The 14,293-nt window shown below is 42.2% G+C and overlaps 1 protein-coding gene across 12 annotated transcripts in view; it reads right to left on the reverse strand.

Annotated features, from left to right (window-relative positions):
- The window catches only part of dtna (dystrobrevin, alpha), a 195,408-nt gene that overhangs the window by 137,464 nt on the left and 43,651 nt on the right, over positions 1–14,293 (reverse strand). For all 12 annotated transcript variants that reach the window (XM_080194256.1, XM_080194255.1, XM_080194253.1 and 9 more), the window contains exon 4: positions 12,978–13,191. In XM_080194256.1, the coding sequence (XP_080050382.1) occupies positions 12,978–13,191 (214 nt within the window). The remainder of the gene's footprint in view (positions 1–12,977; positions 13,192–14,293) is intronic.

Consider the following 14,293-nt stretch of genomic DNA (forward strand, 5'->3'; position numbering starts at 1 on the left):
TGGACATTCTTTCTTCCACCATCTTTCGTCGGGAAAAAGATACAAAAGTCTGAGGTCACGTACCAACCGACTCAAGAACGGCTTCTTCCCTGCTGCTGTCAGACTTTTGAATGGACTTACCTTGCATTAAGTTGATCTTTCTCTACACCCCAGTTACCCAGCTATGACTGTAACATTACATTCTGCAGTCTCTCATTTCATTCTCATGCTTTGTCTGTATAGCACGCAAGAAACAATTCTTTGCACTGTATGTTAATACATGTGACAATCATAAATCAAGTCAAATCAAATCAAAAACATATTGGCCTCAAAATGTTAACTCTCCACAGATGCTGCCAAACCTCCTGAATTTTTCCAGAACTTTCTGCATTTAATTTCTGTTCTGGATCCTGAACCTATTTCTGGTGTCGTATGTCTGACAACATCTGTGGAGAGAGAATAGAGCCAACGTTTCAAGTCTAGATGACCCTTCGTCAGAGCTAAGAGCAAAGAAAGTCAGATGAGATTTATACGATGATGGAGAGAGGGGGCTGAAACTGGACAAAAGAAATGTAAATGATAATGAAGAAGGTTGAGAAAGGTGTGAAAAGTGTCCATCAAGTGATTCGAATGTGTGAATGGCAGAACAGAGGTACAAATTGTTAAAGTGACTGCCTGAAGAATGCGGCACTTGTCCTGAAAGAGGGAGATATTGGGGGCAAGGAGAACTGATAAAATGGAGAACTGATAAAATGGAGAACTGATAAAATGGAGAACTGATAAAATGGAGAACTGATAATGAAGGGTGATAAAAATGAATGAATCAGATGAAAAGTAGTAGTAAAATAAATGGAAATGGGAAGTTTGATCGATGGTTCCACAAGGTTATTAAATGCTTAGTTGCCTTTAATGTGGTGCTGTGAATACAAATGTATGTGGGATTAAATACTTGAGGGTATTTAAATATATTGAATGGACTTAAAATAAACAAACACGTTTTTTGTATAGTTGAGTCTGTGATAGATACTCAAGATGTGGGTATGCCAGCGTTGGACTGGCGTAAACACAGTAAAAAGTCTGACAACACCAGGTTTTAGTCCAACCAATTTATTTGATAATAGACTCACAAGCTTTCGGGTTAGTCCTTAAGGATTCGCATTCTAATCAGTAATCTCTAAACTGTCTGTGCTTTATATGCTCTGTCTGAGGCCAGAACTCTCCATTCACCTGACAAAGGGACTAACCCGAAAGCTTGTGAGTCTATTATCAAATAAATCGGTTGGACTAAAACCTGGTGTCGTCAGACTTTTTACTATAGATACTCAAAACATTTTATCTCAGCATGACTTCTGAAGTCTGCTCATGGTGGGAATTGGATGAGTTGGCATGGAGGATGTTTGGGCAAAGGGTGGTGGGATGGCAGGCTGGTGAGTTGGCACTAAATAAGCAAGGGATCTATAAGGGGACATGTGGAATAGTGAAGGGTCATTAGTTGGCATGGAGAGTATTAGGAGCCATTGGGGGCAGCTAAGGGGCATGTGTGTGACATGCAAAGTGAATGGAGACAGTGAGGGAGAAAGACTAGAAGATCTAATATTTAACAATATCACTGGGACAAAGTCCCAGAGAACCCCAAGGCAGGCTTTGGCACTCAGCTGCTGCTGATCTGTGTCTGGAGTGGCAGGCCCGGTATTAGCACATACCCCTCACCAAGATTAAAAATTGTGCTATTCGAGGAACTTTCTCCTAATGCAAGTGCACGGAGCCAGAAAATTTTGTGACTCACGCTGTCTCCTAGATAAAAATCCAACCCTTTATATCTGAAGTTATTTGATTCAGCAACTCAGCATGCCATTAACTGCTTATGTGGTAAACAAAAGGTTAGGACTCAGACATTAATTAAGTGGATAGTAACTTAATTACACTATGTCATTCTATCCAGCAATGTAAGAAAAGTTGCGTATTGCAATTTTGTCTTATGTTAATGTCCTCACATTGTACCCCTACTTCTCAAAAGTTGTGTTATTGAAATTTTTTTCATGTTCTTTAAGCTGGCAGTTTGCAGAGTGTAGAGAAAGTTGGACCTTCCTTTTTAGTGCACCTGGCACTCCCCATGAGAAAGGGGAAGATCCTATTAATTCTCCCAGCTTATGCCATTGGGTCACATCCCTCCACACCCAACCACCACCAGTTTCCAGGCTGTCCAAAGGTTTCTGGGCAATACCTGGTTATGACAGCTAGCAGACAATCATAGATCAATATCAATCTCATTATTGACGTAAACCTACTTTTAACCATGCAAAATTCTCTTTCCTAGCAAGAATGTTTCAGATTGACATGAGTCAATTTGTCTTAAATGGGTAAGTTCCTACGTTAAAATAGCTGGCAAAGAAATGTCATACCCATGAGGTGCTCATCCACTAATATTGCAAATAATTAGTCTGAGGTTTCTATTACACATGCTTAATCACTTCTGAAACAAAGCCCAAAAATAGAAGCCACGGCAACATTTAGAAGTCCAACTGATTTAGCATTTTCAACGACCATAGAAAGGTTGTAATTCTTTTTGTAACTGCTGTAAAAATAATTCACAGAACAAAATTTTGCAGGTGATCCAATGAATCACTTTCAAACAATTAACTCCAAATTATAATTTAATTAATTTCTCAGTGATTACATTGTCGTCATCAAGATGTCATTAAATATCAATCACATGGAACACCCTAACTATCACTGTTCACCTGCTACTGAACTTTACGTATGATTAATTACTTTCCAAGGCTTTAAGATGTTTTTGAGAGATGCGCTTGACTGGCTGAACTGTGATTAGTTTTCATAAATCTATTCTACGCAAAGGTCCGTCTGAAGTATAGTTGTATAATTTCATATTCATGTCTGCCACTTGAGCACAGCTCATTGTCTGTTCCAAGGGGATGGAACTTCTAAGAATTTATTGAAAGAAAATGCAAGGACAGTGGACTTATTTTAAAAGACATCCAGATTTGTGTAAAACATAAATCTGATTATTATTCTATATATCTTGACTCTTACCTTTTCTGCCTGCTAAATAAATTGGAATACCATTTCAAGCCTACATATGGTGATCCAATGGTCTGAGATGACAAGGGAACATGAATATCCTATGTACTTTCTGATGAGTATTTTCCTACAATCTGGGTAGACCTGGGTTATGCTATTCTAACCATGGAATGAAAGTAAATTCTATTCCATGGTTAGGTTAGCATAATCCAGCTCTAGCCAGATTATATAAACATGCAGGTTTCAATTCATAATGGAGTTAATCTGCTTATGGAATCAGTTGTGCAACCATCCTAGTAGAAAACCTGCATAAATATTAACATCTAGGGGTTGTGCCAAAATTGGAACAACTGTCCCATGAACTAATCAAGCAACAGCCTAGCATTGTCATACTCAGAATTATATCATTCAGCCATCACCATACCTTAGAATCCTACAATGCAGAAAGAGGCCATTTGGCCCATCGAGTTTGCATCCACACTACAAAAGAGCATTCTACCAAGGCCCACCTTCCCTGCCCTATCCTTATGACCCCACACATTTATCATGGTTAATCCACCATCCAGCTAATCTGCACATCTTTAGGCTGTTGGAGGAAACCGGATCACCCGGAGGAAACACATGCAGACACAGGAGAATGTGCAAACTCCACACAGAGAGTCACCCAAGGCTGGAATCAAACTCAAGTCCCTGGCGCTGTGAACCACCTATATCTTACATTGATTCCAGATCCCATGAAGTCTTGTAACATTAGGTCATACATGTGCAAGGAAACCAATTGCCAAATATCACCTCTTGCTCTCATAGAACTGGTGAAAATCATTTGGAAGGGCACTGAGGATTTCAGGGACACAGAATATACTCAAGCTTGGAGACTTCAATAGCTATCGTCAAGAGTGGTCTGGTCACACCACAACTGACCGAACTGGTCAAGTTCTGAATGACAGATGTCAGATTGGGATGACAGCAGGTATGAGAACACGAACACAAAAGGAGAAATCCACGATCTCGTTCTCACTAATCGATCTGTTGCAGATGACTCGTAGGAGTGAACACTGCATTATCATTGTGGAAAGAAAGACCCATTTTCACACTGAAAACATGCTTCAGTGCTATGGTAAATCATTGTATTCCACCACAACTTGCAAAGTCATGGCCCACATACTCCTCAATCTGCTATACCATCAAGACAAAGGAACAACTCTGGTTCAAGGAAGAGTTCAGAAGGGCATGGCAGGGGCAGTCCCAGGCATACCTAAAAATGCGGTGAAGCTACAACACAGACTACTTGTACGCCAAACAGAGGAAGCAATATGCTAGAGACAAAGCTAAGTAATCCACAACCAACGGTTTAGATCAAAGCTCCATACTGCTGTCACATCCAGTGTGAAAGGCTGTCGGCAATTAAATAACCGATGGGAGGAGGAGGCTCAACAAAGATCTCCATCCTCAATGATTGTAAAACTCAGCATATCAGTGCAAAGTACAAGACTAGCTAACTTGCAACTGTCTTCAGCCAGAAGTGCCAAATGGATGGTTCATTGCAGCCTCCTTCTAAGGTCCCCAAAATACAGATGCCAACTTCAATTTGCTGCACGTGATTTCGAGAAATAGTTGAGCACACTGGATATAGCAAAGATTATGGGCTTCAACAACATGATGGCTGCAGTGCTGAAGGCTTGTGCTCCAGAACTAGCCTTGCCCTAGCCAAGATATTTCAGAACAGCTAAAACATGAACATCTAATCAACAAAGACTGCCCAAATAAGTCCTGTCCACAAAATTACCACCCCATCAGTCAAATCTCAATCATCAGCAAATAGGAGGTGGCATCAACAATGCTGTCATCAAATTCTTATTCAGCAATAACCTACTCATTGTTGTAAGGGTTTGTTCAGTAACTCTGAAGAGATTCAGACATTTATAAGGTTGAACAATACTGTTTATTGGTCGCTAAAAAGATTAATAAGCCACACATGTTTAACTAACACATAAGCTGCAAGCTGCTAGACTCAGTCACACAGGGAAAGCTATAAGAAAAACCACAGGTCTTGATTAAAGCATACCCAGATAAGTGTCGAGGACCCACAAAACTCTGAGTTACAAGGGAGGCTTTAGTCGCACAGTATGTAGCCAAGAATTCAATGGAATGATTTGCAGGTGCAGCTCGTGTGTGTCCATTAGAACATGGAACAATGGAAATGGGAGGACATGGGAGGTTGGGCTTTGGTCAGACATATAATTATCATACTCATGTCTGGAAGGTGATCGATAGTAAAGAAAAACAAAACACTTGCTTAATGATATTACAATTAGGTATTTGCTTCCACTACCGCCTTGGGGAGATAGTGGAAGCAGATATGATGGTAAGAGGCATCTTGACAAATAGATGAATAGGAAATGAATAAAGGGATATGGTTCCCAGAAGAAAGAGTTTTTGTTCAGATGGGCAGTATGGTTGGTGCAGGCTTGAAGTGCTGAAGGGCCTGTTCCTGCGCTGTAATTTTCTTTGATCTTTAGGTAGACATGCACAAGTTGCAATTGGATAATTATACCCTTATTTAAACCAATAATCAACAGTTGTGAGTGGACACAGGTAAGCTTTATACAAATGTATATCTCTGTTTGGTATATGTTAATTACTTATAGTCAAATCTGAAAGTGTATCTGTTTGTGTAACTCTGTATCCAGTGCTCTAGCTATAGCTCATAAACAAAAGGCCAATTTTAAAACTCAAATTCTTTCCCTGGTCACTTGAAGGGAACAAAAATCTGTGAGCAGCTGACCGCCAGCAGCTCCACAACACACATAAGCCCATAATGCATACAAGGTATAGCCTAGACTGTGAGCAAACCCTATGCTTACTGCCACACTGGTTCTCTATTCTCTTAGATGAACCCAGGTCTCTTGTCACATCATACTGTGGGTGGTACTGTTCTCCAGTCCCATGCTTGCCACACCAAATACCTTTACACTACAATCACCAATGCTCAGTTTGGGTTTGGCTAGGAGCACTTGACTCCTTATCTCATTGAAGGAGCATGCAGGGTTCCACCGCCAATCCTGGTCACTATCTCTGCGATGTCAGAGGAGGACACTGGAGATGCATCATGGCTGTCATCCACCAGTGCAGAGAGACACATCTTGATGTGTGGTCATAGCAGGCAAGCTTCTGGGTCACTATCTGGTGAGCACCACACTGATCATGATGCACATCAGGCAGAAGAACATCTCAGAGATTGAACAGTTTGACGTCTGCTGGATCCTAGGACTCAGCTGTGCCCTAGCTAGGTGGCATACCTCTGGATTGTTTGTCCCCCAGCTGTCTGAGATGCAAAGCCAAAGCCGGGAATTCCAGGAGGGATCGTCAGCAACATTCCTGCAGCTGCAAAGCCGATGGAGGAGTTCCAAAGCCTTCTGTCACAGAACATTGTTCCGGCAATGTGAGGCATACAGGCCAACACTGCAAGGTTGGCGCTGCAGTGGAACGACTGGGATTTCGAAGTCAGATCCATGTCGGAAGCATGATTCAATCACTGAGCACCACAACTGATGGCTTCAACAGAAGGATACAGCTCTCAACCTCACTCAGACATGAGCTGGGGAGTCAGCATGCTGGTATCAGACAAACAGGAGTCAGACATTACCAGTAGCTGAGGAGCATTACAGGTCATTCCTCACTTCACGTCTTCATCACCGTCCTGCACTGACTGGTCAGCAGGCATTCTTGGACTCCCCATCCCCAGCTCCCTGATGAGTGAGTGATTGGTCACCTTCATCCCCTGTTTGCAGAAGGGAGACAACATTCTTGGGTGGGAGGGGACACCAGTTATCCATTGAACTGGTCACCCTCCGTGAACTGAGAGGCACTAAGGATGTCTCTAGCTCTGCTGCTGATGTGCACCCTCGCCACCCCCACCTCTCTACAGCCTCCACCCTCAGCCTCCTCAGCAGCCTCCTGCATGTCCTCCTCATCTGAGGACATGTGCTGCTTCTCCAGGTCATCATTTGAAAGCTCCGCACCTCGCTGCTTCTGGAGGTATGGAGGGTGCAGCAGATAGCCACAATGCAGGAGACACTCTGGGGGCTATACTATAGGGCTCACCCAGACCCATTAAAGCAATGGAAATGCATCTTTAAAAGTCCGATGAAACGTTTGATGACCTGAGCAAGTCACATTGTGTGCCTTGTTGCATCTGGTCTCTATTGCAACCTATTGCCTCCTCACAGGCACCATCAGCCACGATCTGAGGGGTTCACCTTGGACCGACTGCACCATCCCTGTAGCCTGCTGTGTCCTTCATAGAGTCCAGGTATCTAGGTCTGCCCAAGGACGAAGCTGTCATGCAACATCCCTGGAAATGGGCACACACATGCATGACTCACATCTGGTGGTCACACACTAGCTGGGGATTTAGGAAGGGGAACCCCCTAATGTCATGGGGTGTGAAAAATGACATGGGTGCATTTTATTGCCCCCTGCATCTATGGCAGATCCGCTATCTAACTGAACCCTGTAGATCTCTTAATTCTATATGGCCTGGTCCTGGTCAAAGTGAATGTATTCACCCACTCATGCATACAGTACATCTGTGACCTCGCACTCGTGGGAGGACACCCGATGGATTGTACAGAGGTCTCCGGTAGAGCCCTGGAAGGAACATGAATTGAAGGAATTGAAAGAGCCTTTCTTGTGGGCATTGGGGAACTGCTATCCCTCACCACTTACTCCCCAGCAACCAAGCTGACAGCCCTGTCACCCAAAGCTGAATCGCAGCCTTGTCTCTTAAACTATGGGAAGTTGGTGGTGCTAAGGGTTAATTCCTGAAGGCCAATTAGTTCTAACTACATGAAGCTCAGAATTGTGACTGGGCACAACTTTCTGCTCCTTCAGGGAGAAGCAGTGCTAATAGGCACCCTGCTTAGTCAGGCTGGAGAACTCAGAGAGCTAATAGGCGTCATCTCTTCTTACTCAGGCCGACTGAGTTGCTGACTCTCAGGTGGACTAACTCCCCAATATTGTATACCCCCTGCCCCCATCACCCCAAGTGGACACAGATTTGGATTGTCTTTTGGGGTCTCATCTGCCCAGCACATATGGTCTGGCTGCATGGCAATCACCACATCTCACCCCAGCCTTTTGTGCCCCACACCTGCCTAATGCCAGAAATCCCAACCCCACATGCCCATGCCACAGACAGCAGAGTCAACTGCAGACTCCAAGATCACCAACACCAACCGCAATATTGTTACCCTCCGCCGCTGCCGGCAAAGTCAATTACACCAAACAGCTGATCTCCTCTTTCTCCTATTCTCAAACCCACAAACCCCCAGGATTACCCAGTGGCCTCTGTTCCCTTGGGCTCCCTGGTACTCAGTGGAGAAAATGGTGCCCACCTCCTTCCTCGCTCTTGGGAGGTCATCGCACCTGGTTCCCATTTTTAAAGATCAGTAAAGAGATTCACATGGCATGACGTCATAGCTGGTGGGTAGGAAGGCTCATTAAGCACACAAAGTAGATTATAATGAATTCAAATTCATGCAAATAAGGCTCACATCCTTCCTGCGCGTGAACCAATTGTGACTTCTGGAGGTTGGGGGGTTGTCGGGGGGGGGGGGGGGGGGGGGTGGGGAATGCCACTGCTGGGATGATCGCATTCTGAAATCTTGTCAGTGCAAAATTCTGTGGCTAACGGGGCTGCTAAATGCCACCCCCTCACATTAATTAAGCCCCTGCCAATAACAAAGTGTTACTTGCCAAAAATGAAGAGAACAGATAGATTTTTGACTGTGTTACAACTTTTTTTAGCAATAATATAAACCAGCGAGTATAGTTTCTGCGACGCCCTGAAGGCATTGCAGCAGACTGGGAGATACTACATGGTACATTCCTTTCAATTATGATCTGCTGTTTTCCTGTGAAGAATTAGAACTACATTTTGGACATGATCACCAATGAAACAATGATATATGTTGACAAATTAGACTTCAGTTTTCAATAAATTGTTTTCTGGGATTTTGCTAGTAATTCAGGAACTGGTTTCCACAATTTGTAATTTATAAATTATACTGTGAAAATTGTAAATGAGTGGCCTACATTTTGTAAGTTATTTTTCTATGCTGAGTATTTAATGTCTACATCAGCTTAAAGCTGAAAATTCATTTCTAGCTGGTATGAAAAATGTATCAGTTTGATATTCTTTGATAAGCACATTCTGTAGAAGGGGACATATCGACTTGAAACTTTGTGTTTCTCTCTCCAAAGATACTGACAGACCCACTAAGATTACCTATTTTCTGTTTATATTTCAGAAATTCTAGCATCCACAGTATTTTGCTTTTATTACTGTAAGCCAGTGTCTCTCATAATTTACCCCACTCTTACAAAAAAGAGTAAATGTTCTGACTCATCCTGAGCAACAGTCTTCATGCAAGCTGTGCTAGTAATATATTAGAATTCCAATTCTAGGCAGGGAGCTGGCAGACAAATACGTAATTTTTAGGAGCTTCCTGCCAACAGCAGGGAAAAGGTGAGGTCAGTCATTCCAGGCCAGAGTGGATGGGTGTGAAATAACGGGAGTTGGGGTGTTAAGTTCTTGAGATAGGGGACACCTAAGATTGCCTTGTGGGACCCAAAGAAGCCTGGTCCCACAAGGAAAAGAAGAAAGATAAATTACCTTAACCATCACTTGTCATTCAGGCTGCTGCCAAAGTAAAATCACAGTTGACCCCTGATGATTACATATGCAACAATGATTTTGACAGATTTGGGCAGGTGTCCTTGCAAACTGCTCTGTTAAGAAGGTTAAAAACTGCATGCAATCAGCTCCCAGAAACCCCAGAGCAGGCAGTAACAAGGACAATTTCAACTGTTCACCATGTCTCTCCAACGTCAAATGTCTGCCAGGCAAATAGGGTTAAATAAGTTGTTTTATATAGACTTACATAGCTCATTTATTCTCCTTGAACCCTTTTTCTCTGTCTCCTCTACCCCACCTCCATCAGAAAGTTCAAGGATATACTGTCATTAAATTAAAAACAATTTGATTGCTGCCTCTGCAGCATCCCTCCATTCTACTATACCACCAGGCTAATTTTTCACTCAAGCTCCCCCTCTGCCCTAACCCTGAGCCTACACTTTCTCTAGATTGCTTCCTACCTCCCCTCATACCCTCTGAGCTCGACATGTTCATTGCCCCCACCTTCTGCTCATTCTACCTTTTTCCCACTAAACTGTTGATCACCCAACATGCTTTCCTCATCTGCAAATTAGCTGAAAATTGTTAGCAGTTCTCCTTCTTCAGGTAAGTTTCTCCCCCCTTGAAATTTGCTGTCAACATTCCTCTCCTCAAAAATCTAATCATCGGCTCCACCTTCCATGTAATCTACCGCCTCATCTCCACTTCTTACAATATCACAGAAAAAAATATGAAGTTACACTGAAATGTTAGTCTGGTTCTCTCTCAGACCATAAATGTGTCCTATTAAAAATTTTTCTTCCCACAAATATTCTGTCACAATTTCAGTAGAAAACAGGAACACATTTCAGAATGAATATATTCCACTCACTGACAGCATCCATTCAATGACTGCACAAAGAGATTGTTCACTGATTTTGGCACTGTTATTCCATGCTATTTCACACTAAACGGAAATTACACAACGTCTGGGAATTCTGCCAGCGTTTAGGTTCTTTTTTTTGGGAAATAGAAAATAAAATTACCGTGCATGCAACAAAGCTAATCTTACACAAAGCAAAATACTGTTAATGCTGGAAATCTGAATTAACAGAAAATGCTGGAAATACTCAGCAAATCAACCAGCATCTGTGAGAAACAGGTTGTTTCACTGCCATTACTCTTCCAGGAATGTCCACTTTTAAGAGGTTCTGCTCTTCTCTCCAAGATGATTTTCATTTATCTCTTTTATCCTGTTCACATTCATTGTTTTTATTTCTCTTTTCATGTTTGATTAAATGTGCTTTCACAGCCACATCTTCCCATAGATATGTCTACTACACTATATCACACCCTGCTTTCTGTTAGGATTTTATTTAATTCTCCCAGTTTCTCTACCTCTGACACGTCCATTCTGACAATGCAATATTCTACATCAGTGCTTCTGATACTTCTTCCTTTTTCCTCAACTGAGATCCCCTCAATGGTGGTTAACAGCTTTCAACATGTCCGTCTCGCTTTTTTGCTCTTACCCATTCCCCTCACTCCCAAGACTACTGAAGTGTTCCCCTTATTCCCATCTTCAACACCAGCCGCCATATTCAGTCGATCATCCTTAACCACTTCTGTCACATTCAGCATGATGCTATTACCAAACACATCTCTCTCCTGTCAGCATTCTGAAGGGACAACTCCTTCTGTGACACTCTATTCTATTCCTCAATAACCCTGAGCATCCCTCTCTTAGCAACATCTGCCCTTTCATCTCCTCTTTCCACAGAGTCCAAAGCCCCAGAATTCTTTCCAAGTCAAATGCAATTTATGTAAAACCAAAATACTGCACATTCTGGAAATCTGAAAGAAAATGCTGGATATATTCAACAAGTCTGGCAGCATCCGTGAAGAAAAACAGTTAACATTTTGAGTCCAAATTACTCTTCTACAGGTAGAAATATAACGAATTATACATAGGAGAGGTGGGAGGGGGGTGGTGTTGGGGGGTAAGGACAAAATAAAACATTAGACTGTGATCTTTCCCCTCCACCTTGATCCTCAATTTTGTAGTTAGTTGTTTTTCAGTTCCGTGACCTACTCCAACATAACCCCAGACTTCTCCCACATGGCCAACTGTACCTAGCTGTTCAGTTTTGTTCCCATCAAAATATTTTACTATCTTACCTTTTGCCACTATTAGCACTCTCCAACTCTTAACGGCACCATAGACACTCCTCTTTTCTTACGTCCATGGCACCTTTGTTTATCTCTCATTTGTCCCAACCTATTCCTGTTCTATTCTGTCCCACCTCCTTCACACTGCTTCACCCACCTCCTTACCATATAATTCATTACATTTCTGCCTTCCTTCAGCTTTGTAGAAGAGTCATTTGAACTTGAAACATTGACTTTGTTTCTCTCCACAGATGCTGCCAGACCTGCTGAGTTTATCCGGCATTTTCTGTTTTCATCAGTAATTTATGTATACTTCTTTATTTCTGTACACTACGTTCCTTGTTCACAATGCAACCTGCTCTATGCCAAGACGACCAAATCCAGATTGGACGACTGTTTTGTGAAACAATTTCATTCACTTTGCAACAGTGACACTTAGATTCACCAGTCATTTTAATTCTTCATCTTGTTCTCACACTGACCTCCCTGTCCTTCAGCCTCCTATAGCGTTCCAGTGAAGCTCAATGTAAGCTTGAGTAATAGCACCTTATCTTTTGATGAAACACTTTACACAGTTCTCAGCAATTTCAGACTGTAACCATAGTCCCCATTTTGTTCCATTTTTCTCTGCAGTGTTTAGTTTTTCTCTTGCTTTTGGACAGCAGCCTCTGTCATTCACACCTTTTATTTCTTTACTTGTCCCATCACCACACCCTTTGGCTTTGCACCACCAATTCTTTTCTCATTTATTCTCTTCATTCTTCCACCTTTCACAGCCCTTCATTTACTTTTCCTTTTTCCACCCTTTCACTTGCTTAAATCTATTACATTTCAAATGTTTCCCAGTTTTGATGACAGGCCACCATCCTGACTTTCTCTTTCCACAGACACTGTCTGACCCAAGCATTACCAGCATTTTTCCATTTTTGTTTTAAGTCTCATGTTACAATCCATTTTTTTCAGAAGGAATGTCACAAATAAACAGTAGAAAGCTTAAGACCTTGCTTTCGTGTGACTGTTAAAAGAATCTGGACATTTGTAGTCAGGTATCGGAACTACATTAAAGTTCAAAAACTAAGATGAATATATAAATAGAAACTGCTCTAAAACTTACCCATCATAGGCAGCCAGCAGAAAGTTCAGAAGTAAACTAATGGACTGCTCAACATTTATTTGGTGGGTGGTTGGCAAGCGTTTGTTCAGCTGGTAAAGTATTGTGGAGATGATAGCTTCCAAGCGAGCCACACTGAGTTCAGCATTTGGATCCATTGTATTTAGCCCATTTTCTCTGAATGCCTCAATAATATTCCAAACGTCTACCAAGTGCACTAAACAAGTAAAAAAAAAAGTGGGTAAGTTTTATAAAAGCAGCTGAGCCTGGGTGCCTCATCTCCCATTCTTGAATGTCCCCCTAACTCAGATCATCTTCACTTTCTCCATTATATCCAGCTTCCACTCTGCTGCACCTCATTGAAACCACCAATGGTTTCATTTGTGACATGACTGTGGCGCACTTTCCTTTCTCGAGTACCTCATCATTTCTGTGGCTTTCAATATTTTTCACTCCTGTAACACTGATTTATTTGATATCTCTCAAAATAACCATCAATTATTCCTCCACTCTCCCCTTGCATAATCAGGTTGGGAAAACCCACAGTTCTGTTCACCTTCAACAGGCTAATCTCCTCCAATAAGATGTAGCTGCTGAATGTTTGACCTTCCAACCAACCTCTACTCTTGCCTGCTTACATATTTTTACTTTTTTTTGGGAGTACCCAGTGTTAGATTCTTGGTCATTTTGTTTTCCTTATAGTAAAGTTAAAAGTTTATTTATTAGTGTCACAAATAGGCTTATATTCACACTGCAATGAAGGTACTGTGAAAATCCCCTTGTCACCACACTCTGGCACCTGTTTGGGTATACAAAGGCAAAATCTAGAATGGCCAATTCACCTGACTTGCACATCTTTCGACTTGGGGGGGAAACCCATGCAGACATGGGGAGAATGTGCAAGCTCCGCAAAGACAGTGATCCAAGCCAGGAATTGAACCCGGGTCCCTGGCGCTGAGAGGCAGCAGTGCTAACCACTGTGCTGCCCTTTGACATTCTGGGCATTGGATTTTTTTTTATTTGTTCATGGGATATGGGCATTGGTAGCTAGGCCAGCATTTATTACCCATCACTAATTATCCTCGAGAAGGTGGTGGTTAGCTGCTATCTTCAATTGCTGCAATCAATGTATTGTAGGAAAACCCACAGTGCTGTTAGAAAGGGAGTTCCATGATTTTCAATGACAGTAAAGGGACGGTGATATAGTTCCAAGTTAGAATGATGTGCGACTTGAAGGGTGCTGCTGTTCCCATGCATCTTCACCTATCTCCTTTGTCCTTCTAGGTGATGGAGATCATTGGTTTGGAAAGTGCTGTCAA

This window comes from Carcharhinus amblyrhynchos, chromosome 8 (genome assembly GCF_965287045.1).
Source record: "Carcharhinus amblyrhynchos chromosome 8, sCarAmb.v2.hapA, whole genome shotgun sequence".
NCBI lineage: Eukaryota > Metazoa > Chordata > Chondrichthyes > Carcharhiniformes > Carcharhinidae > Carcharhinus > Carcharhinus amblyrhynchos.